At 36.1% G+C, this 25,665-nt stretch overlaps 1 protein-coding gene across 1 annotated transcript in view; it reads left to right on the forward strand.

Moving 5' to 3' along the window:
* STIM2 (stromal interaction molecule 2) overlaps window positions 1–25,665 on the forward strand; it is a 168,844-nt gene that overhangs the window by 100,735 nt on the left and 42,444 nt on the right. Inside the window, exon 3 of the mRNA XM_067735687.1 lies at window positions 4,711–4,825. Coding sequence (XP_067591788.1) covers window positions 4,711–4,825 — 115 coding nt within the window. The remainder of the gene's footprint in view (window positions 1–4,710; window positions 4,826–25,665) is intronic.

Below are 25,665 nucleotides of genomic sequence, written 5' to 3' on the forward strand. Positions count from 1 at the left end.
TTGAATACAGTCTGTCGCTTCCAGAGTCTGAGTGCTTAACTGTGATGATAAATCACCTGGGTTTTGAGGTCTTAAAATTATGTATTTAAAAATAAAAGAGGAAAGACAGATTTATCATTGTTACATCATGGCAATCAGGACAAGAATTGTATAGCCCAGGCCTCCGGAGTAACTGAGACTGGAAAGTCATTGGGAACCGAGGCAGTTCTGTTGGTGTATCTTTCTGTGTGCTCACTCCTATCTCTTTTATTATTTTCTCTTTCTGCATATTGGCTTCCTCCATTCTCCTCACCACCTGGCCCACCTTGACTGCTCATAAAATGGTACCTTCAGCACAAGTGTCTTTACTACCTTGAAAATCCAGAACCTTGGCCAAGTGACGCAGCTTTTCATGATCTGATTTGTAGTTTCCTGTGAGATAGAATTTTGTCATCCTGGTCAGGCTCTGGATTATTTTCTTCTGGGTCGAGTGTCTGTCCTTTGGTCACATAGCTGTGGCGGGGGTGATAGGTTGAGGGAGGGGACACATTCAGGGATCTACACTAATGTTGGTAGGTAGTTCTCAGGGAAAGAGGTAGAGGCTGAATAGAGTCCCAAAATATGTCTATATTAATATGTATCAGATTTTATTAAGCAGTATCATAAAAATACACAATACAAATATCAGTACAAATGCAATAAATAGCATAAAAATAAAACAATAAAAGTAAATACAACAAAATAATGCACAAATACAAAATATAAATACAAATATAAAATGCAAAATAATATGTATGTTACAGGTACAAGGAACTGAAATCAGTCTTTCAAAAGGTGACTTCCTGTAAGGTTGTGACAGTCAAGGAAAGACTGATGAACTGTTCTCAATTGAAGGAGACTAAAGGGACATGTGGACTAAATTTAACACATGGTCCTAGATTGAATCCTTTTGCTACAAAGAATATCATTGGGGCAACTGCACATACGGAATGTGTTCTGTGGATTAAATAGTAGGGAATATAGAGTATCAGTGTTAATTTCCTAATTTTTGTGGTCATACCATCACTATATAGGATGACATCATGTTTATAGGAAAACATGCTGAATTATTCAGTGGTAATGGGACAACATGCCTGCAACTTATTCCCAAGTGATTCAGCTGGGGGGAAAAAGCTTTTTGTTTATTCTGCAGCCTTTGAAAATATTTCAAAATAAAAAGTAAAAAAGAAAAAAAACTAACTTCTTTAAACTGGATATGTAATTTCTTTAATGGTACCAGAAGAATTTATATAAAAGAATCCTCTGGGTAAATGTTTTTGAAAAGAATATTCAATACTCATTCATTTATTGAGCATTCCTTTATTTGTATTGTCAGTGCAGACTTTCCTGCAGTAGGTTTGCATAATTGGATATGTTTACTAAGGAACTCTACATTGTTTGCTGTACGTTATTTGAAGATTTACTTCATGGGATTTCAGATTCTATTTTCAGATTTCTTAATTCACAGATTTTAATGAATAAGAAGTATTTATAATTTGCTCATGCATTTTCAGTTATTGGTGACTCTTTTTAAAATTTCTCTACTAGCCTCCCCCATTTCTAAAATCTACAATTTCCTGTGAAGTTATAAAGTGTGAGCAGTCAGAATTGTCTGCTCCTTTGTAGGATATTGGGAAAACGGTTTAATGGAAGCTAATGGTTTGTATTGTATTTGGTTTAAGTATTTTCCAACTCAGTGTCAACATAAAGTAATTCTAATTATGGTGCTTTCTAGTCATATTTTATGATCAAAATGTTGAAGATATATTAGATATAGAGTATACTTTTGTTATATGAATATACTTTTGTTTTATTTTGAGGGTTATATTTTATTTTATTTTATTTATTTATTTTTTTTGTGCTATGCGGGCCTCTCACTGTTGGGGCCTCTCCCGTTGCGGAGCACAGGCTCCGGACGCGCAGGCTCAGCGGCCATGGCTCATGGGCCTAGCCACTCTGCGGCATGTGGGATCTTCCCAGACTGGGGCACAAACCCGTGTCCCCTGCATCGGCAGGCGGACTCTCAACCACTGCGCCACCAGGGAAGCCCTCGAGGGTCATATTTTAAAACAGAAGTATGTATTAATTTTTGAATGATAATTCCAGAGAAAACATAATCCAGTGTATTTATTCAGTTTACGCTCAACTTTCTTAGGAGTCAGTTCTTTTATAGCAGATGTACTATAGATATCTTTATAAGCTTTTTAAATTGTCTTTTTTATATTTTAATTATTTTGTTAAGCACATATTTTGATAGATATCTATACACTCATTCTCGGCTTTCTAGAGTAATTCAGTAGCTAGAAAGCCACACCTAGTTTATATATGGTAATTAGCTTTATTTTCTGAAATATGTTGATCCTAAAGCCACAGAACTCTACTTCTGGGCTCTTTGTGTTCACGTGGTAAAAAGAATTTCCTAGGACATTGTTTTTTTAATGTGTCACATAAATGAAACAGTTGCCATTTGTTCCAACTGACTGGACCATTTCCAAGACAGGCTTCCTCTCTGCTCTGTCAATCATCATGTTTTTCATTCTAGAATTTCTCTCTAACTCTTGGATCTCTTCCAAGATAGGGGCAATTTCTGAGCATCTCAGTGGCAGATATTTTCCAGGTATATCTACAGGTTTCAAAAAATGTCAGTCAGAAGAGGAAGAGGGATGGGCAGAAATAGGGAAATAGAAAATGGGAAATAGAAATAGACAGGAGGAGTGGAGGCAGTGAGGCAGGTCCCTTTAAAAATAACTTTAAAAAAGGACATTTAGGGGCTTCCCTGGTGGCGCAGTGGTTGAGAATCTGCCTGCCAGTGCAGGGGACACGGGTTCGAGCACTGGTCCAGGAAGATCCCACATGCTGTGGAGCAACGAAGCCCGTGCGCCACAACTGCTGAGCCTGCGCTCTAGAGCCCACGAGCAACAACTACTGAAGCCTGTGCGCCTAGAGCCAGTGCTTCACAACAAGAGAAGCCACCGAAATGAGAAGCCTGTGCACCACAGCGAAGAGTAACCCCCGCTCGCCGCAACTAGAGAAAGTCAGTGCACAGCAGCGAAGACCCAACACAGCCAAAAATAAATAAATTTAAAAAAAAGGGGGGGCATTTAGGAAAAAAAAGAGTAAGGCATTGTTTAGAACAATATAATATACAAGTGCTAAAGTGGGCCTTCTAGATTAGTGCTTTCCAGATTACCTCTATGGTGAAGAACCAGATATTTTGTTACCAGTTCATTATGGATAGGACCTACATGGCAAGTAAATTTACCTCATGCTTGGGGTCAAATTCCTTGAAAGCATTGTCTAATTGCTATAAAGGTTTCTAAATTCTGAAATTTCTTCATTTCTGTGTATATTCTACACCAGTGTCAGTTTGCTGACTGACACTAGTCTGCTGACCACATGCAGAGTAGTGGTTTTTCCTAAAACTTTGTTTCTTCATTTGTACCCAAGGTTATTTAGCTTAGAAAAGTGAAATGATTTTCTCTATATTTCTCTACAGCTATTAAAGTTTTCTTTTTTAGTTTCAGTAGAGAACAGCTCTACTCAAAAGTAAAATTTGGTCTTTTGTTTGAGGGTGATGTTCATTGTCAGTATATAAAAGTCAGAAAAATATGCCTCTAGGGTTTGGAGCTCTAAGAGATTTCTACTTTCTGCATTATGGATTTCTGAAATAAGCTTTTGTATGATCTTATAATTTTGGAATCAGAAAAAAAAAATTAATAAAGATACCAAATAAAACAATACCAAAGCAAGAAAGATCAGAAATATTGAGGTAGAAAAAGCATAATAATTTATAAAAACTATTAGTTTTATATAATTAGAGTATTGGGTTGATTTGGGGAAAGTGTCAAGAGTTAAAGCCTAAAAGATTGTCAGGGACAAGATTGGGAAATGGTATGTAATTCTTAAAAAGTTAGCTTTTTATTTGCTAGACAGTGAAGGGCAGTTGGAGAATTTTATATAATGAAGCAATACAGAGTAGGTTGGTTTTTAGCAAAGAAAATTTTTAGTGTTTTCTCTCTGTATATACTTTAAAGTAAGATTAATAGAGGATCTACTTCAGTTTTGTAAAATACTTTAGTTCTAAACACTGTAATCATGTCTTTCAACTATAAGTAATGACTTAAAAGGTAGAAGAACAGAAATACGATGCAGTAATTGAGGTTAGTATTTAGTGTGTTCTGAAATACCCCTGTTATTAAGTATTTGGTAAAAATGTATAATAATTGAGGCAGTACGTTATGCTGTTGAGTGTAACCAAACTGCTTGGGTTGGAATCTCAGCTCTGACATTCATTATTTTTTCAACCTTAGGCAAATTACTTAACCTCTTTGGGCCTTGGTTTTCTTATCTATAAAATGGCAATACATAATACTTTCCTTATAGAACTGCCATGAAGTTAAATGACTGTGTGTGTGTGTAGATATGACATATTTATTATATAATGTGCAATAGGACCTGATAAATAATGAGTTAAATAAGTACTTTTACTGCTGCTGTTGTTGTTATGATTAGAAGACATCTCATTAAATAAATTTTATAAACATTTAAGAATGTGCGTATAAAATACCAAACATGCACCAGTTATGATCAGAAAATTACCAGCTGCTGTATTTCACATTTTACTTTCTTCTGTTTGTAGAGAATAAAATAGTGAATTTAAGTATACTTAACTTAGTGTTTTCTCTTTTATAGTTTATCAGAGAAGATATGAAATATAAAGATGCTACTAATAAACACAGCCATCTGCACAGAGAAGACAAGCATATAACTGTTGAGGATTTATGGAAACGATGGAAAACATCAGAAGGTAAGACTGTTTTAGTGATCTGAATCCCTGAGCTGCTTTTCTCGCTAATTGCATATGATTTACAAACAAATCAAAATAACATTTCTGTGAGGATATTTATATTTTAGTAAATAATTGTTCCATTTTTTATTTTGAAATATGATTTTAATTTTTCTTAGGATTTATTAAAGGTCAGCCTGTTTTCAGATAATTTGATACCTTATACTAGAATAAATAAGGTAACGCACGTCTGAGAGCTTAAAGTTGTAGAGCATTGTTTCATCTGTTAAATGGCATTATTAGAAAAGGTTTGTCAAATAAACGTGTGGATCCCAAAGTTTAATTTTTTTTTAAATTTATTTAATTAATTTATTTTTGGCTGTGTTGGGTCTTCGTTGCTGTGCGTGGGCTTTTTCTAGTTGCGGCAAGCAGGGGCTACTCTTCGTTGTGCTGTGCGGGCTTCTCACTGCGGTGGTTTCTCTTGTTGTGGAGCACGGGCTCTAGGCGCACGGGCTTCAGTAGTTGTGGCACGTGGGCTCAGTAGTTGTGGTGCACGGCTTAGTTGCTCTGTGGCATGTGGGATCTTCCCAGACCAGGGCTCAAACCCGTGTCCTCTGCATTGGCAGGCGGATTCTTAACCATTGTGCCACCAAGGAGGCCCCACCAAAGTTTTTTTTTAATTACGGAGAACAGTTCCTAAAGTCTTTAGAAGGCAAAGTCTGCTGATGATAAAGACTGCATGATACAGTTGTGTAATTTATATTTTATTCCTTTTTCTACCCTTAAGTCCTCAAGCTGTCTTACGGATAGTAATTTTTTAGGGCAGGAAAAGTGTATGGCCTAAAACCTCAACTTGATCCCCAATTGTAGAAAGCTACATAAAAAAAAAAAGTCTGTTTTTTTTTCTTTTTCTTTTTTTAGTGACAGTGTCAAACAAAATGTCTTTTTCCTAATGTTTCTATTCTTTTGTCAAAGTCAAGCAATTATATTGTAGCATATATTTTTCTCTGCCAGTTTGAGTAGTGAAATGAAATTAAAAAGAATGTGGGACAGATTACCAAGTAGGAGTTATGAAAAAATAACAAAGTTTACTAGACTGTCAGTGGTAACATTTGGAAATGAGAAAATACAGGAAACTATTCCATCAACTCAGTGTTATTATTAATATAGAAGAAGGTTTGCATGGGAGGGGAGGGATAAACTGGGAAATTGGGATTGACATATACACACTACTATGTATAAAATAGATAACTAATAAGGACCTACTGTATAGCACAGGGAACTCTACTCAGTACTCTGTAATGACCTATATGGGAGAAGAATCCAAAAAAAGAGTGGATATATGTATATGAAAACTGATTCACTTTGCTCTACACGTGAAACTAACGCAACATTGTAAATCAACTATACTTCAATAAACATTTTTTTAAAAAAAGGTGTTCTTATGGTTTTGTTTTCACTTTCTGAAAGAGGCATCTGATGAAATACTCCGGGAAGAAGAAGAAGAAAGAAGGAAAAAAATACCACTGACTTTAATGAAAGATACATAGACTTAAAAAAACCGTCTCCATTTCCTTTCCCCATATTATTTTAAAGTAATATGAACTTGGGTAGGAATAGAAATAAATAATGAGTATACTTATTTATTTAATAAGTATAATATACTTAATTATTTAATAAATAAATGAGTATAAGTTTCATGGGGGAAAGTGCTAGAATGGTCAAAAACTCAGTAAGGCTATTTATATGAGATATCTCAGCAATATGTAGATATTAGTAAAGGACTTGGAGATCCAATGGAGTCTGTTGCCACTAGTATATTCTAGATTTGGAGTTTGTGGTAAGCTGAATGGAGCCCACAAAACTAACTACGTTTGAATGAAGGAAAAAAAAAGATTTGACCACTTCTCACCACCTGTTGTGCTACCACCCTGGTTCAGCCCTCATCTCTTTCCTGGATAATTGTGGTAGCTGCCTGAGGGTCTCCTTCTGTATACTTGTGCTCTTTTGAAATTTGTTCTTCACTTAGCAGAGTAATCTATTTAAGATATAAATCAAATTTGCTCAATACCCTGTAATGGCTCAGAGTAAAAGTTAAAATCTTTACAAAGATCTGTAAGGCTCTACATGATCTGTCCTCTCCTGTACCCTCCTCTCTTCCGTTTTCTGTCTTTTCCATTTCTCTCACTCAATGTGCTCTGCCCAGATGGAATCCTTGCTGCAGGAATGCAGATGTCCTCCTGGCTAATTCGTTATCTCTTTTTCGGGCTCTTCTCTCCTTGAGGCCTACCCTGACCACTCTATTTAAAATTGCAAATTGTAAACCATGTCCCCCTGCCCCCCTCTTGGTCATTTGGCACCCTTGTTGATCCCTCTTACTTAGCTTCACACTTTCTTTACCCCATGTCAGGAATCAGCTTCTAAGTTATAATATAATTGACTTATTTGTTATGTTTGTCTCCCTTCTGTCCCCTACCCCTGAAAATGTTAGCCTCAGAAAGCGGGGTGGGGGGAGGTCTTTGTCTATTTTGTTTATTACTGTGTCCCAAATTCAAGGGGATTCTGTACTTAAACCCCATTTTGATTTCCCACCCTGGTGAGTTTTGTGGGATCTTTTGTGATTTATGAAAATGTATGTTTGTTTTCAGCTTAAGGTCTTTTCAAGTTAAATAGCTTCTTAAGTCTCTTTTTTCCTAGGCTTTCACCTTAATTTCCACCCCCTAAGATTTTACCATTATGGTGATGAGACGATTTCCCCCTAAGCCTTCGGAGTTGGCCTAAATTATCTGCTTTATGCTTCCTTTTCTCCAAACCCCAGTCTCTCACATAACCTTCTTAGGGGATTAGGGCTTGGGAGGAAGTATTTTAGGGCTCCTACTAAAACAGCTGCATGGGAGGGAAGAGAGAGGAGTTGAGTGAAATAAACCTCTACTAGAAGCTTTATGGTGACCTGATTGATTTTCTCAGTGTCATTTTTCTCAATTGATTTTACCATGTCATAGTCTTTTAATTTATTACAGCCTTCATGTAAAAAGGCAGAGCATTGTTGTTAGATCAGTGGTTTTTAAATCATAGCCTGACAAGCCCCGGGTTTCCTGGAGGTATCTCAGGGACAGGGATAAATGGGTAGAGTTCTGCTTTTATCTGGTATATTCTGTTTCTGTTTAAGATTTCTCTTGAGAAACAAAAAGTAATTCTTCTGAAAAGGTTTGGAAATTGTTGATAAAGAGATTAGAATGCAATTATATGTAATTTAAGGTTGTTTAGTTGAATATGAATATAGGTACATACACACATATATGCACTCACATGCATACACACACAAACATACAGTCATACTTTGCCCATCATTGTTGTGTCTTCAGTGCCTGGAGCAATGCCTTATTTACTTTGATTTTCAGTAAAGATTTGTCTAATGAATTGAATGAATGAGTGTATAGTGCCCCATGAGCATTGCAGTCTCAGTAATTCAGTTCATACTTTGAGTACAGGCATTTCTGCCATAATGAAATATATGCACTCCTGGAAAACTTATGCTTTGCAAAATTATGAACTTAAAAATTAGAAGTTATGGGAAAAATCGGGGTTGGAGCAGACTACTGAAAACCTGTGCAATGTTGTAATCAGAGCACTAACAGTACTAATAAAACTACAGGTAAAAAAGGCGTGTTAAATCCCTAATCAGTAAATACTGTAGTAGATATAGGACTTTACCTTAAAAAATAATTAAAGATAACTTATTAAAAGGAGGTATTAGGTAGGGTTGAAGTTGCTAAATTATGGAGACAAGGGCAATGTGCACAAAGATGAGAACTGAGCAACAAGCATTTCTAAGAGCCTGTGGCCAGATTGAGCTAAAAGGAAGAAGGAATGGTGAGCAGACATCATGTTCATAGCTTTGTTGTTCTGGTATGGAAGGACTAACGAACTCTCTGATAGGATTATACACAGAAGGTGGTGTTTGTGGTAGGCTGTGAGGGTTGACCAGGAGTTCTGGAAGGGGATAATGAGGTAGACCATAAATGGTAGCCCCCATATAGCTCCTCCTTCAGTTACCTGAAAATTTGCTAGAAATGGAAGTGTAGGTAGCATACTAAAGGAGACGTGTGGACTTTCAAGCTGTACAAATTTAAATCCTGGCCCTTCTGTTTATGAACATTAAGACATTTGGCATATTTAAAAATTCACTTGTAAAATGCAATTCTTGTGTGATTTAAATGAGTAGTGTAGTAAAATTGCCTGGCATAATTCCTGGCAACACTCGATAGGCACTAAGTAAGTGTTGACTTACTTACCTTTGTAATAATGCTGAACGAACGAAAATGTTCAGCTCTATTTAAAGTTTTGTAAGGTTTTTGATTCAGTCTCTTAATATTCATCAATAAAATGAATAGATATATTAGACTACATACTCACCATTGTAGTGTGCAATTCTCTGGTTGGTAAAATGTACCTGAGATCTTTATGGAATATTGTCAGTGGGGAAAAAGTAAAGTTGTGTTCCTTAAAAATTGATACTGATCTCATATAGAAAAATTTCAGCATGACCTGAATGTACTTTTTGTGTGTGTGTGTAGAGAATGCTTGGTTAATTTGCACATGGCAACAGTCCAATACAAATGAAAGCTATTTAGAAAACTAGTATTAGATTTCAGACAGATTTTGATAAACTGGATCAGTTGTTAAAATTAATGAATGAGCAGTTAAATAGTAGCCAGCTACCTCATGAAGGAAAATATAGATAGAAAATTATTGGTTATGTATAAGATCTAGGGACCATAGTAGATTAAAAAACTGATTAAGTAATGTACTGTTTTTAAAAATGATAACTCATTAGGTTAAATAGTTATTTTAACATGTGACACTCATGAGGTAATCTTTCCATCCTGTTCAGCACAGGTCTTATCTTACCTAAGGTCATTGTGTAATTTTGGGCTTTACAGATTGAATAGACATCTGGAAAATTTGCTGAAGGTTTTTTATTATTATTATTATTGTTTATTGATTAGAAATTTAAAGGAACTGAAATTGTCTGAGAGAATGAAAGATGTCGGCCTTTAATGATGGATGTTTTGAAGTGTATATAAAGCCTAGCTAGAGATAAATGACTAAGAGTGTTTTCTTTCTGTTTAGGAAAGCAAAAATGTAAATGTTACATAAAGGAAATACAAACGAAAAGAATTCCTGACTATGGGTGTTAAATTTCTAAAAGTAAGGAAGATTATAACTATCTCCTTTGTATAGATCCTTGATATTCATAAGGATTTTTTCTGGGTGTGAAAGTATAAATGGATCTCTAAATGTTGATAAAATCTATCTGCTTTTTCATGTGTATGTTGTTGGTTACAATGAGACTGGAATGAAAAAAATGTAAAAGGATCAGTGCACATTGCTTGACATTATCAGCAGAGTAACTCAAAATGTAGACCATTATAGATAAGGTAGCCATTATCTTTGTGGCGTCCATCAACACAATATTGTATGTTTACAGTAGTAGGCATAGCAGTCACTATGGTGACTGATATTCACTTATACAAGTAAGTATAAGATAAGGCCTTGTTTTTCCAGGAGTTTACGATATTGTTACATGTGCACAGATGAAATGTTAAATAACAGTACAGGAAGGTTTGATTAAATACTAGGTCAGTGGTTCTATTGTGGGAATTTAAGAGAATGAATAGATTTATTATGAGGAAGTCTTCATTAGGGAGGTGAATCTTTAGCAAGATTTTGAAAGAGAGAAAATTTTCTTAGAAGTGAGAAAGAGAGAGGGATATACATACAGGTTAGCACATTAAAATGAGTAAATGAATAGGTGTAATTCCAGACTTTAGTCCTAAGTCCCTCAAATAAGCACAGTTTATAAGTCAGAAATGTAATTTTTTTTGTTTTTTTGTTTTTTTTTTTGGCCATACGCGGGCCTCTCACTGTTGTGGTCTCTCCTGTTGCGGAGCGCAGGCTCCGGATGCGCAGGCTCAGCGGCCATGGCTCACGGGCCCAGCCGCTCCGTGGCATGTGGGATCTTCCCGAACCGGGGCACGAACCCGTGTCCCCTGCATCGGCAGGCGGACTCTCAACCGCTGCGCCACCAGGGAAGCACAGAAATGTAATTTTTTAGTGTACGACACAAGAATAAATCATTGTTTTAATATTTGTCTTTTGCTATTAACATGTAGTGCTTAACCTTTCTGTGTCTTGGTTTTGTCATCTGTTAGGGGTAAAGGTTATCTATTACATCAAAGTGTTGAGGATGACATGAATTTGTACATGTAAAGTGCTTAGACTAGTGCCTACTACATAGCAAGTGCTCAATGACTGTCCGTTGTTACTATTTTTGTAAGGCAGGTGTGAAGGTGGCACGTGGTGGGGATGTTGGAGACTAATATTTCTGAGTTGGGGAATAGTAGAAAATAGGGTTAGTTAGACAGGGAGTCCAGACTAGTGAGGCTTGATGTTTAAGTCTGATGAACTGCTTTAAGAATGACAAGTAAGATTCCACTGATACACCAGTGCTTACCAAATGATAGTGATTGCCTGGAGGACTGTATTAAGGATGCTTGATCTGTGCCTGGTCTCAGTAGCAAAGAAGGATATTACTGTAGAAATTACTGGTTGGCAATATTTACTACGTATGTGAGAGGTGGTGTAGTGTATTTTAACATTTTTATCATCCTTGCACTAAATATTAGGAGCTATTACAGCTTCTTGTTTTAGAAAGTCATATAATATGGAAGAGTTATAGGATGATGAATTCACTATAGGCAGGAAAATCAGCTGTGAGTTTAATGTAATGTGGATTTGAGTGGGAAGAATGAAAATACACAGATACTGAAGATACACAGCTGAAGAATATGTTTTCTGTCCTCCACCTGACTGTAGTCTATCATTGGAGAAAGTTCTGTTGACAAGTAATTAAAGGATGTGATACTATCTGTAATCAAGATAGGTAGTAGGCACTGTGGGTTAATAGAAAAAGAAGTCTGTTAGTCTGCCTGCAGAAGTCAGGTAAGGCCAGAGGAGTTAGTTGTGTATAAAGGGACATTTACTTTTTTCACCTTTTGTCACCCTTCCCTGGGAAGGACTCTACTGGATTAATAGCTTTCAGGATATTTGTAATTAATATAGCACATTTTAAAAACACAAGGCACTTAATATGCTTCAAATGCTTATGCTGTTTTATTAGCCCAGATGTTTAACACTTTTCAACTTTTATACAATACTTTTAGTTCTAGGAGAAGCAGTTGTTAGCCATCTATAGAGGTGCTGGGTTTTCATTGTCCACAGAAAGTGGTTTATACAAGGGAAGGCCTGTCCTTGAGGTAGAGTCTGGTTTCAGAATGACAGATGTCATTATTTGCACCACTAACAAAAGTCTTTTGTTGTCAAAGTTTCTTTTATGTAGAGAGTAGTCGACATGAACGTATTGTTCATTTATTCTATCAACCAACATTTAAGTGTATTAACATGGGTTTTTTTCTATAACAGTAGCATAAATATTACTTGATCAGTTGGTAAATTGATCATTTTGCAAACACTGCTTTATATTAATCAGGATTGATTTTTGTACTTTGTATAAAGTATGTTTTTATTCCTTTTAATCAGATAGCTTTCTTTGTATTATATAATTATCCAAATGAATTCAGAGCACTCGCAATAAATTGCTAATCTTTCTTAATCTTATTCTATGTTAGTATTTCAGTCTTTCTGTACCCTTAATTTCAGATCTCTTCGTCAGGACTGTTTTGGTTTTTACTAGTTTAGTTGTCTTCTTTTCTCTCTCTTTCTCCTTCTCTTTTATTGTTGGCACTCTTCCTGTTTTACTTCAGGATACTTGACTTTTGGAGACTTAGGGTCATTGCATGTACTGATTTTCTGGGATTAATTATGACTTTTTAATCTATAGAAGATACTTGACTTTGAGATAGCTCTGTCTTCCTTTATAGTTCTTTCTTGGTTTTGTCCTGAAATAGAGACCACCTCTCAGAATAGGATGCAGCGACCGACTGCCTATTACATCTCTCTGTACTTTGGGCTTTAGAAAACTTGACAATTTCTATTCTGTGTGGACACATGAATTAGATACATTGTGAGCCTTCATTTTTTCTCAAATAACAAAAACCCAACTTTTATATATTCATCATATGATGACACTTTTCTTATAATTTAAGGAAGTACTATTCTAAAATTGTGAATTTGCCTTATGGTTTTCTGTATACCTGAATTATTCTACATTTCTCCTCTGCTGTGTTCACAGACTCAAGGGATACCTCAAGTTTGGAGTACAGTAACAGAACCTTCTGCAGAAGGTAAAAATGAGGGCTGTCCACTTTTCACTGTGATGGACTATCTAGAAAACAATAGGCTTTCTTGAACATCTTATTGTCCTTTCCTCCCTTACCCCACCAACTGGGAACTAGTTCCACATGGATGTGTGTTAAATTTTGCTTTACTAATCCTTGGTTTCGCAAGGGGGTGGGTAGGAGAACTCTGGTTCAAGTTCTGGTTGTTAAAATATATGTTATTGCGGGAGATTCACTATATCAAATTCTGCTTTAGGTGGAACAAATATTTTGTTCCTGCTCTTTTGTATGAAGAACTTGTTCGTTGGTAATAATATTTTCCTCTTCAAAGATGGTCAGTTTTACAAAAATCTTTTCTCAAACAAATTTTATGCTTTCTTGGGTCTTTTTTTCAGTTCCACTGAATATTACTTAGCAATTTAGAAGCAACTGTAATAGAAATAATGCAAATTACAATGAAAACAAAGATTTCACAGATACTAGATAACCATTTCGATTTGAATATGACGTATTTCTAAAAATTCATTTCTATAATTCTGAAACATATGTATACACATAATCTGTTATATTACATATATAAATATGTCTCAGAGGGAATGTATGATTAAAACATAGGATAAATCACATAGCGTTTATATTAAGTCTTAAAAATCTTTTCACTCTGTGGATGGTTATGTATTCAGATAGAGTACAAAGTACAAATAATGTTTATTGTCTAACTTTCTCATCTGGTTAAGGTACTCTTAAATAAGAGGTCCTTAATAAGCATTCCTCTAACATTTGGCCAGTCTTCTGTTTCTCTTTCGCTTTGCATCAGTGTGAGTTCTTCCGAGGTGTTGAAAATGGAGGACATTTACATAGTTTTGATTCAAAGTGTTTAAAATCAGCTGCTTACTTAAGTTATTAGTTTAAAACTAAGAGTCTAGATCAGTCTAACAAAATGAAACAGCAAATGTCAGTTGCATTGAAGGAAATTAAGTTTCTATTTCCATCATCAATTTTCTTTCCTTACCAGGTAATAGCTAAAAAAAAAAAAGTATAAAACAGGTGTTTATCACTAGGAACTTATGGCTGCTTAAAGGCTATGCTCTAAAACAGAAATAACAATATAGAGTTGTGATTCCCTCATATAAAGGTAACATAGAGTTATATGAATTAAGAGTTCACTAAGAGAAGGAAAAGGAAAGAGAATAGCCCCTTGGGAATACTGCTAATAAGACAAAAGCAAAGGATTAGCTAATGAAATAAATAATGGCCATCAGAGACATGGGAGGTGAATCAGGGAGGTGCACTTTCTTGAAAGTCTGTAGAGGAGAGTTTTCAGGAAGTGACGGATGGTTGTATAGTTGAGGGCGTAGTCCACCATATTGCAAAGTATCTGCTGAGAGCCCTCATGAAAAATCTTTTTTTAGTTCTCTGTAATAAGAGTAGTTGTATTCCTGAGGGGATGATTTGTGACTGATTTTATTTCCTTCTTTGTCTACTTTTTGTAGCTTTTATTAAGGACCTCATTTACATTTTGTGCATGCTTTTAGTTTGATTTTATTTCTCTGGTCCATTGACATCCTTCATGTTTAATTCTCTTTATATTATATGAATCTTTGTAAGTCATTTCTTCTCTCTCTGTCTCTCTCACTGGGGGATAGAGAGAGGAGAGATGAAAAGTGGCCAGTAGTGCTAAATAGAGAAATACAGTGTATTGGAAAAAAGCCATTAGATATGACAAGAAGAAAATCATTGACCTACAGGATATCACTTTAAACATTGGTATGGGGAATTGACTCACATATACACACGGAATAAATCTTTAAAAAGATTTAAGTGGAAGCAACCCACATGTCCATCAACAGATAAATGGATAAACAAAACGTGATATACAATGGAGTATTATTCAGTCTTAAAAAGTAAGGAAATTCTTCCATATGTTACGACATGGATGAACCTTGAAGACATTATGCTAAGTGAAATAAGTCAGTCACAAAAAGGCAAATACAGTATGATTCTGCTTATATGAGATACCTAGAATAGTCAAAATCATAGAGACAGTAGAGTAGTGGTTGCCAGGGGCTAGGGGGAGGGGAATGGGGAGTTATTGGTTAATTGGTACAGAGTGTCCATTTTGCAAGATGAAGAGAGTTGTAGAGTTGGATGGTGGTGATGGTTACACAACAATATGAATACTTAATACCATTGAACTATACACTTAAAAATGGTTAAGATGGTAAATTTTATGTTATACGTATTTTGCCACAATAAAAAATGATTTAAGAGAATGAGTAGATAGGAAGTAGATATATGGGTAATCCCCTATTTAAGGGGTAGGCAAGAAAATGGAGGAAATTGAATGGTAGTTACAAATAGGTAGTATGATCAAGTAAAGGGTTTTCTTAAGAACTGGTAGATCTGATTATGCTTAAAGAAAAAGAGAAGTACTCTACTGACATTTTAAAAAGTTGAACATCTAAAAAAATTTTCATTTCAGCAAGGATTTTGTTCAAAAAGTACTACCACTATGTATAAGAGTTGGAGGTTGGGATTACATCTTATTACATCTTAATGTAATAAATGTCAGTATTTATTTTCTTTCTGGATAATTATGTTGGTTATGGATTGAAAAGATATTGTTAGGTTAATAAAAAATGAATTTAAGCTAAGACAGGCAAGAAACTAGTTGACAGAATAATTCTTCATTGCTAGATGGCACTATCACTAGCCATTTTCAAATCCTTCGCAGAATTTACTTCTCGTGAAGAACTTGAGTGACAGTTCTTTGCCTTGAACGTTTTGGAAGGGGATAGAGGTGGCCTAGGAAAAGGGGAAATGGGAGGGTGAGTAATTAGAAAGGGGAGGCCCAAGAAATTCTTTACCCTTTACATATGCTTATTTGGTTTCTGAATTATATATTGTAAGAATATAGAATTCTAACATCCTTATTTTCCATGTTTTGACCAGTACCAAATATTTTGTGGCAGAATTTTAATGATAGTGCTACAGCTCTACTACAATGAATAATAATAGGTTTCTGTGTGCTAGCTGCATACCCACTGATCCAGAGCCTGTGACCTTAGCAAAGGTAAGCATATCCCAGATTGCAGTGTGAGATAGTTGAAGATTGATCTGCTTTGGTAGTTGTTTAAATTTCTCTCATCTGTTTTTAATGAGCATGCTCAATTGCATGAATCTGACCATGACTTTACACTGCATTCTCTTTTAGATGTGTTATTGGAAGCTTTTGAAAAAAAGGGAAGCTTAAGTTTTAAGTTAGTGGATATATGTTTTAGGACTGTGTCTAGATTCTTTGAGTGTTTTTCAGTAATGCCCCAAAAGTAATCACTCTAGTTTCTAATGGAACCTGCACTATATTAAGTACTGGAGGCTGAATTTATCACAAAACTAAACACTTAATAAGTTACTGTGCATAACTGATTGTTCAACATGCTTTGTTGATTGGCTTGAAATTACAGTATACTATGTCTTCTTTTTTTTTTTTTTTTTTTTTACTACAGAGCTTTATTTTAAAGTTTGAGCAGTTTGTATGTCTTAATAAGTCTTTTTTTAGTGGCAGAAGATAAAGAGAGAGACTCAAGTTACTTCAAGTAATGGGAAATTTGTTGCAAGGATACTCTGTCATCAATGATTTTATTAATTGCAAGTGACTCACTGGCATTATTCTGGGTTTTGGGGTTAGAGCCTTGAGCAAAATAGATATCCTACCTTCATGAAGTTAGAACTCTTTTAGGAAGACAGATAATGAACAAATCTGCGTGCGTGTGTGTGTGTGTGTGTGTGTGTGTGTGTGTGTAGATATATACACACTCACAGGACTGCTGGAACAGATTAGTGATATGATACAAGTAAAGCAGGGTAATACATGGTCGGTGACTAGGTAGGGTGGGGGCTATTTAAGTAACGTAGTCAATGAGGAACTTCCCAAAGAAGTGATATTTGATTATAGACCTGAGTGATGAGAGACAGTGAGTCACGGGAAGGTCTGGATGAAGTATATTCCAGGTTTAGAGATCAACCAGGCTAAGGCTCTGAGGCTGAAATGACCTCAATGTATTTAGGGGACTATAGAAGGCTGGTGTAGCTAGATGGTCATTAGGAATGGGGAGAGTGGTAGGAGACAAGCAAGGTCACTGGGATAAACAGGGGCCAGATCTCATAAGGCCTTGAAAGGCCTAATAAAGAATGTGGGATTTATTTTAAGTATAATGTCAGTATACTTACTGAAAGTCTAGCCCCATTTAGGAGTTTCGAGCTAAGTAAGGATGTGTGGTCTATCTTTTGAAAAGATTATGTAGTTACTGCGTGGATATTAGACTGCAGAAAAGAGGCAGGAGTAGAAGTAAAAGGCCTGTTGAGGGTCTTGCGGTGAGCTGGTAGAGGGAGGTAGCAGAGAGGTCTGATTTGAGATATAGTTTGAACGAATAGCTGGCAGGATTTGCTGTTGGATTAGATTTAGGAAGTTGATCGGGGTGGGGACAGATACATGCCCTCCAGATACATGTTAAGTTTAGGAATTAAGGACGGTGCCTAGGTTTTATGTATTATCTGTGGTGTTAAAATTTCTTGGAGATGGAGGCAATTAGGGGAAAAAGAAGTTGAAACAGGCTCAGTTGGGCCTGATCAATAATGGGGAAAAAAAAAAAACGTTGAGAAACATGGAGATCACGATGCAAAGTGAAGGACTGAATGCTGAGAGGAGAAGGATCCTGGAAAGAAGAAAGAGAAGACGTGACCAGTGAGGTATGAGGGGAACCGGGAGAATCTAGAGTGCTGAAGTATATGAAGGAAATATTTTAAGAAAGAAGGCATAGTCAGTGTCAGATGCTCCAGAAGTTTGAGTAAGCTCACGACAGAGACCCACCATTGGATCGGGAAAGTAGAGGCTGAGGTTGCTGGGGATCTCGACAAAGCAGTTGCCCTGTAGTGGTGGAAGTGAACGTCGGATTGGAGTGGATAAAAGAGGAAGTGCAGACAGTAAATATTGTTGACTTTTCAAAAGGAGAAGAGAAGTGGGGCTGTGATAACCTGAAGATAAATATGATATGAAGGCAGTTTTTTTTATTTTTTAAAAGGTGGAAATATATAAAAGTGTGTTTTTCAATGGAATGACCCAGTTGAGAAAAAATTGATGTAGGAGAAAATCAATCTATATTAATTAAAAACTATATTTAACTTAAGGAACGTGTAGGTATGTAGTCAGGGGCTTAATCCACCCTGGTTATCTGCATTTCTCTGTTTCTTTCTTGATTTTGCTTTTATTTTCTCCTACTGCATTTCCTAGGGGCTAAACTCTGTGGCTGTGGGCAGTTGTAAACTTACCTTTTCCCAGGATCTTGACCAAAGAGAAAAGAGTCTTTCCTGCCTGCTCTAGTTCGAAAAAGTTAAGGAAGTAACTGGCTTAGGTAATGTGGCAATATTCTCTGATTACTTCCTTTTCTGACCCCCTTTCCCTGGTGATCATGAGTCTTGTCTCAGAAGACGACAGAGAGAAAAGGGGTACCTAGTTGACAAACAGCTATAACAGATTGATGAGCAAGAGAAACTAGACTTTGAGAAGAGTAGGTAGAAGAAAAGCTTAAAAGGTTATTCTGGATCCAGAGGTAGGTGTGTGGGGTCTGGCAGCACGGGTCCCAAGATGTAAAATATAGCCACTCCTTCAGAAAATCTGATATGTTCTTGACATTTTCAGGCCAAAATTTTTGGATTATAAATGGATTTTCTCATATACCTCGTTTTTTCCCCACTCTGAATTTTATGATGAGTATATTATTTCCCAAATATACATGCTTTATTAAATCCCATTTTGGTATTTTAATTAAATGAGCTAATATAACTCTCATCACTGGACACTATATCAGTAAATTTTGCTCTACTTCTACCCTTTCCAAAATCTTCCTCGTGGGCTGGCTTCCCTGGTGGCACAGTGGTTGGGAGTCCACCTGCCAATGCAGGGGACATGGGTTCGTGCCCTGGTCCGGGAGGGTCCCACATGCCGCGGAGCGGCTGGGCCCGTGAGCCATGGCCGCTGGGCCTGCGCGTCTGGAGCCTGTGCTCTGCAACGGGAAAGACCACAACACTGAGAGGCCTGCGTACCGAAAAAAAAAAAAAAATCTTCCTCGCTGTTACAAATTTTCACCTCTGCACGGCTCTTTTTACTTTGACAAGGTGAAACCCTGACTTTGTTCACCTAGATCACCAGACATGTCTGTACTGTGCAAGAGGAAACATAGGTGTTTTTAAAAGCATCATTGGAGGATCAAAGAAGTGAATTCGAGGAGGCAAAAACTAGGTGCTGTCATTCTGAGTTAGTTTGGAAATCTTGAGAAAGTGATGCCCTCCAGATACATGTTAAGTTTAGGGAATATATGATTCTTGGCACATGACCTAAACACCCCCAAAAGGCAAATAGTATTCATCACACTTAAGTAATATCTAAGAATACCAACTACTGTTCGCAACTACTGGTAACTTTACTATAAAGAGCCTAAGAATGTAGAAGGTTTTTGCAGTGCTGTGTGTTCATGATGTCCTAGAGTTCTTATCTTTTGAGTTACTCATGAATTTTTGCCAAGTGAGGTCTTCTCAGTAGGGAAAAGAACAAATATAACATTAGAGAGTCAATGAATATAAAGTTTCTAAAGGCGTCCAGAGAATTGTCTAGGAAGATGTGCTTTTATGAAATTATAAAAAGAGTTATTAAATTATAAGTAGCTATAGGCAGTACTTTGCTGTTATCAATTCTAGGAAAAGCAATACTTTTATGAGATTTAGACTACTATAAGAAATGGAAGTTTTATTTAGTTTACGGTGCTGTCTTCATTTTCTATATATATATATATATATATATATATATATATATATTTAAATATTTATTTATTTATTTGGCTACCCTGGGTCTTAGTTGCGGCTCATAGGACCTTTTAGTTGCAGCATGCATGCGGGATCCAGTTCCCTGACCAGGGATCGAACCCGGGGCCCCCCGCACTGGGAGCGTGGAGTCTTAACCACTGGACCACCAGGGAAGTACCTTCTATATTTTTTAATGAAAAATTTGGATAATATTTTTTCAGAAATTAATTTGATATTGTGATTGTCTTTCATTTTTCTTAATAGGAAGCAAGGAGCAGAATTCTCTGAAATACCAAATTGGTGTAATATTTTTATTAGTAGCATTTGTGTAGACTGAAGACATGGATAAATTATGAATAGATATGGTTTTTGTCTTCTGGAATGTAAGAATTTGTTTATTTTGCAAGTAAATGGGCTAGGCAGGACTTAGAGGTCACTTCTATGGTTTTTGGTTTGTCAACACTTCCATTAAAAGAGATAATCAGGGCTTCCCTGGTGGCGCAGTGGTTGAGAGTCCGCCTGCTGATGCAGGGGACACGGGTTCGTGCCCTGGTCTGGGAAGATCCCACATGCCCGTGGAGCGGCTGGGCCCGTGAGCCATGGCTGCTGAGCCTGTGCGTCTGGAGCCTGTGCTCCACAATGGGAGAGGCCACAACAGTGAGAGGCCTGCGTACCGCAAAAAAACCCAAAAAACAAAAAAACAATAAAATAGATAATCATTACTCACTAGAAATAAGAGGGCAATTTATAATTTAAGAAGAACTCTGAATTTAATTATTTGGAAATAACTTCTTGTTTTGTCTCCAACACTGTTTCACCAAGGTAAGCAGAATTACTTTCTTCCCCATTGACACAGCTGGGGCCTGAAAAAAAAAGAAAAAAGTTAAAGCAGGAAAGCGCTTCTGGATCTGGGAAATAAGTCAATTCAAGAGAACAAAGAAATATAACTGGGAATTATTGAATAGACAATTAGAAAAGGCAAAAAAAAAAAAAGGTTATTTCAACTCCAGCTCTACTTTTACAGTAGTGAAATAGTAAAGTTTAAATGTTTTAGTGTTTTAAACCAATGTAGTCACAATGTTCCTAAAAAAAAAAAACTACTTAAATTTCAGGTTATTCCTGAATGCAACCAAAGTTAAGAGAAGAATTGGTCTTCTTTAAAGTCTAGTTTTCAAAAGTATCATAAATATTTTTTTTTAAATTTTTAAAAATCAAAATTTTTTTTTTGCTATACGCGGGCCTCTCACTGTTGTGGCCCCTCTCGTTGCGGAGCACAGGCTCCAGACGCGCAGGCCCAGCAGCCATGGCTCACGGGCCCAGCCGCTCTGCAGAATGTGGGATCTTCCCGGACCGGGGCACGAACCCGTGTCCCCTGCATCGGCAGGCGGACTCTCAACTACTGCGCCACCAGGGAAGCCCATAAGTATCATAAATATTTTTGTAGTAGTTTATTATTAGTTTTTTGCTAAATAAACGTCATAAATCTGTACTAGAAATTTCCAATATTATGAACTTAGGATCTTACATCTTTTCAACCTGCTACTAAATGAATGTTGAACAACAAGTAAACATTTTATGGATTCTGAGGCTTTATAATCACTGAGGTCTCTCATCTTTTAGTTACTGGTATTTTGAGAAACTCCAAGGTACAGCTGTCCTTTCCTAGAGAGACAGTATTCCATAGAAAGTGTGGAGCTTGACTTCTTAGATTCAGTTATTTGTGTAACACTTAGTATATATTTTTTTCCCCTTGTGCAAGTACCTTAATCTTTGTCTTTAACTTTCCCCATCTGTAAAATGTAGGTAGTAACAGTACCCACCTTAGAGGATTGTGTTGAGGATTAAATGAGTTAATCAATATATAGAGCTTAGAACAATACTTGACAGCTAATAAGGGCCTAATATTTGCTATTATCATTGTTAGTGTTAAAAGATTACCATACTTTCTTGAAGAAAACCATAAAATACAAAAGTAATGAAGAAGTTAGCAATTATTAGAACTTTCTGCCTGCATAATTGAAAAAGAAAGATTATTAATACAGTTTTTTTAATTGAAAGCAATTTCAAATTTAGTGAAAAGTTGCAGGACCAGAACAAAGAACTCATATACACTTTGGCCAGAGACCCTCATTCCAATTTTGCCTTTTATCCTCATAATGACCTTTATAGCCAAAGGATCCAAGAGTGTTCATTATACCCAGTTGTCCTGAATTTGTAGTCTTTTTTAATCTGGAACAATTCCATAGTATTTCCTTGCCTTGCATGTCTTTGGCCAGTAATTGTCAAAAGTGTCATTTTGTAGATTGTATCTAAATTAGGATTTGTTTGATGCTTTCATATGATTAGATCCCTGTTAGGCATTTTGGGCTGGACTGTCACAGAAATGATTCTTTTCGTTAAATCCTTTTGAGTGGCACATGGAGTCAGTTTGTCTTATGTAGTGTTACCTTTGATCACTTGATTAAGATAGTGTCTACTCCGTTTCTGTAACTGTAAAGTTACTTTTTTCCCCCTTTGTAATTAATACCTTTTGTGTGTGTGTGTGTGTGTGGAGACTTTGTAACATCACATTCCTCATAGCACTTTCACCCACTAGTTTTAGCATCTGTGAATGCTTCTTGCCTGAATTATTTATTACTCTGATGGTTGCCAAATTATAATTTTTCAAATTCCATCATTCCTTCTATTTATTAGTTGCATTTTACTCTAAGGAAGAAATTTAAACAGCGTATTGTCAACATCTTGGCCTGTGAAAATGGTGGGAGATAACAGACATATCTTGAAAATAGAAATTGGGGAAATAGTGAATCTCAAAATCTTATGACTGTTCTGAAGATTGATCTTCTGCATTTATTCATTTATATCAGCATGGACTCCTGGATTTGTTGCTCTCATTATTTTAATGCTTAAATTGTCCCAACTATGGCTAGTGGGAAGCCTTTCAGGCTGGCTTTTCTATTCTTTCACATGTATTTCTCTATCATTTTTTGAGCTTTCCTTGTATTCTGGCACAAAAAGATGTTCCAGGCTTATTTTGTTATTTCTGAGCCCTACCCCTGGAAACAACCATTTCTCCAAGGAGTTCTGGTTACTTTTAGTTGAGGTGGTATTTAGAAACCAAGATTTGCACACTAGGTGTTCTCATTGCTACTGAGGTATTATTCCCAGGCCTTCTCAGTGGACAGAGCTAAGAAACACACACACACACATCTCTATTTACTTCTCTCTCTATATTAAAAGTCACGAGTTCTCACTGATACCTGATACCAGTTCACATTGATACCAGTCTAACACTACTGGATTAATTCTAGCTGGTTAATTGTAGTTAACTTCTTTCCCTATTTGTATCTCATTTCACCGACTATGAAACACCTAGCTCTGTTATCTTCAATATATTTTCTAATTTGCTGAGTCCCCCTGTACATATTCAGTCTCTTGACACCTTTGGGCTGCTGCCTCACTCAGAAGCCTGCCTTGTAGGGACCTAGTGTTCCCATTGTCCTCATTATGCAGACTCTGCCCACCACTACCTATCTTCCCATCCTCACATGGAACCCAGCTACTGCTAGGCAATTTGAGAATTAAAAAAGACTTTGGAGAGAAGTCGAGTGAGCACTATACAGTGACATTGTATTAAGGAGTTCATCTTTATGAATTTATTTTTATCACTGAAGCACATTATTCACATTTTTCCTTCATCACATAACTCTAGCTATTGACAAAGTCCCCTGTGAATGGGAAGGCTATTTAGTATTTTAATGTTTCAATCATTGTGTCAGTAGTACTCAGAAAACAAGTGAACTTTTCCTAAATTGTTTTGGCATTAATAGTAATGAGTTAAACCACTACTCTATATAGTAGTTGAAACCTAAGTTGGAAAATGCTATATACCGAGTAAATGCAGCTAATAGCATTTGTGAACTGTTAGAATTTTAAATGCTACATGTACTAGAAAAAGTCATATCAAAGTTCCTAGGTAATATTATCTTGAAAATGCTTTTACTGTTGGAATTGGTGAATTTTTCTATTCTAGGAGAAATAAGGATTAACACATTTAGCATGTGATGTCTCTTCTTACCTGGAGATGTGTGACAAGAAGCTGTGAAAGCTCCACTTTAGCTGGCCTTTGATTTAATACCCTTTAGAAATAAGGTATTTATTAACTGGGCTTTGTGTTCATTTTTGTTGAACTTCCTCTTAAAGTCAATACATTTTCTTACATTGAGCTTTACGTTAGTCTTGGTAATAATTTCTTGACTCTGATGTTTTACGTTTATTTTATTTAGTGCTCAGGAGTAATTACTGTGCACTCAGTAAATATTTGTTGAATATAAGAATCCCAGGTCACCTGTGCAGATAGTATTTTGAAGAAACTCCCAAATTCCAAGAGAAAAAAAATTGAGCATTTTTGAAATCTTAATAGAAAATTAATGCAGACATTTGTAAATATAATAATTATAATTATAGAATTGTTGTTCAACATATTCTTTGAAAAGTAGCATCCTTTCTTTTTTATGAAGCCTAGCCGGACTTTTGAAAAAGTTGGTTGCTTTATCTAGAAATGCCACTCTTTTTAAAAGTGAATGCAAAGGTGACGTTTTCCTGGCAGCCTTGGTTAATAAATCATTTTGTAATTCATTCACTCATCTAGCAAGTATTAATTGAGTTCCTAAGAAACATCTGCCATTCCACATTTGTTTAGTGCCTGCTGTATTTTTGGCATTGTATATAACATGTTGGGAATATACAGATGAATAAGAGATATTGTCTGCCCTTAACTTATTTTCATTTGATGTGAACTACTCTTTGTAGTCTCAGTTCAGTGTTTTAAAAAAAAAGAAGGTTGAGGGCTGAGTGTAAAGTGGAAGATGCATAACCAGAGATTCAGCCACTCAGTCCCTAATGTCTTCGATGACATTGTAATGAGATGTTTAGGAAAACTTAATTAAACATTTAATTCCCTTATAGCTGTTGAGTCCACTGATTTTGTGGACGTACTTTTAAAGAAAGCAAATTCCTTGAATTTACTTATTTATTATAAGTAACAATATTTATCATATTATAATAATTGACATGTGTGGAACAGTTTTACCATTCCTAAGAGTTATTTCCACATACATTTTGTTCGTTAATCTTCAGAACAGTCATACAACTTTGAGACTGAATGTTTCTCCAGTTTCTATTTTTTAGATATGTCTTTGTTATCTTTCATCATCTTCACGAAACTAGGTGTTGATGGTATACTCCATTTAAATGATAAGAGTGCAATTTACAACAGGAAAAATATTAAAGCCTTCCCTTAGTGTCCATTATACCACTGTTGGAGAGAGAACACCTGGTAATTTTTGAGTTCTGAACATTCAGACATTTACCAATATTTATGTAGAGTGTCTAAAAATTACATGTAATTCTTGCATGGTAAAAGGTAAGGAGCTCATGAGAGAAAGTGTGTACTTATTTCTCTTTGATACACCTACTAATATCTGCTAATATCTAGACTTCCCAAGTTCAGGGTGTGGCTTTTAGGTGTCCAAATATAGCATGGTGCAGGAATTTAGTCCTGTTAACAGAGACATGCCCCACTGACCACTGTGCAGATGAGGCGCTCACGTGCTGGTTCTGTTCTAAAGATAAGCCTCTCTTGACTATGCTGAGCAGCTGATCATCTGAAGTCTCACTCAGAACGGATACCACAAAGTCTAT

This window comes from Pseudorca crassidens, chromosome 4 (assembly GCF_039906515.1).
Source record: "Pseudorca crassidens isolate mPseCra1 chromosome 4, mPseCra1.hap1, whole genome shotgun sequence".
Classification (NCBI taxonomy): domain Eukaryota; kingdom Metazoa; phylum Chordata; class Mammalia; order Artiodactyla; family Delphinidae; genus Pseudorca; species Pseudorca crassidens.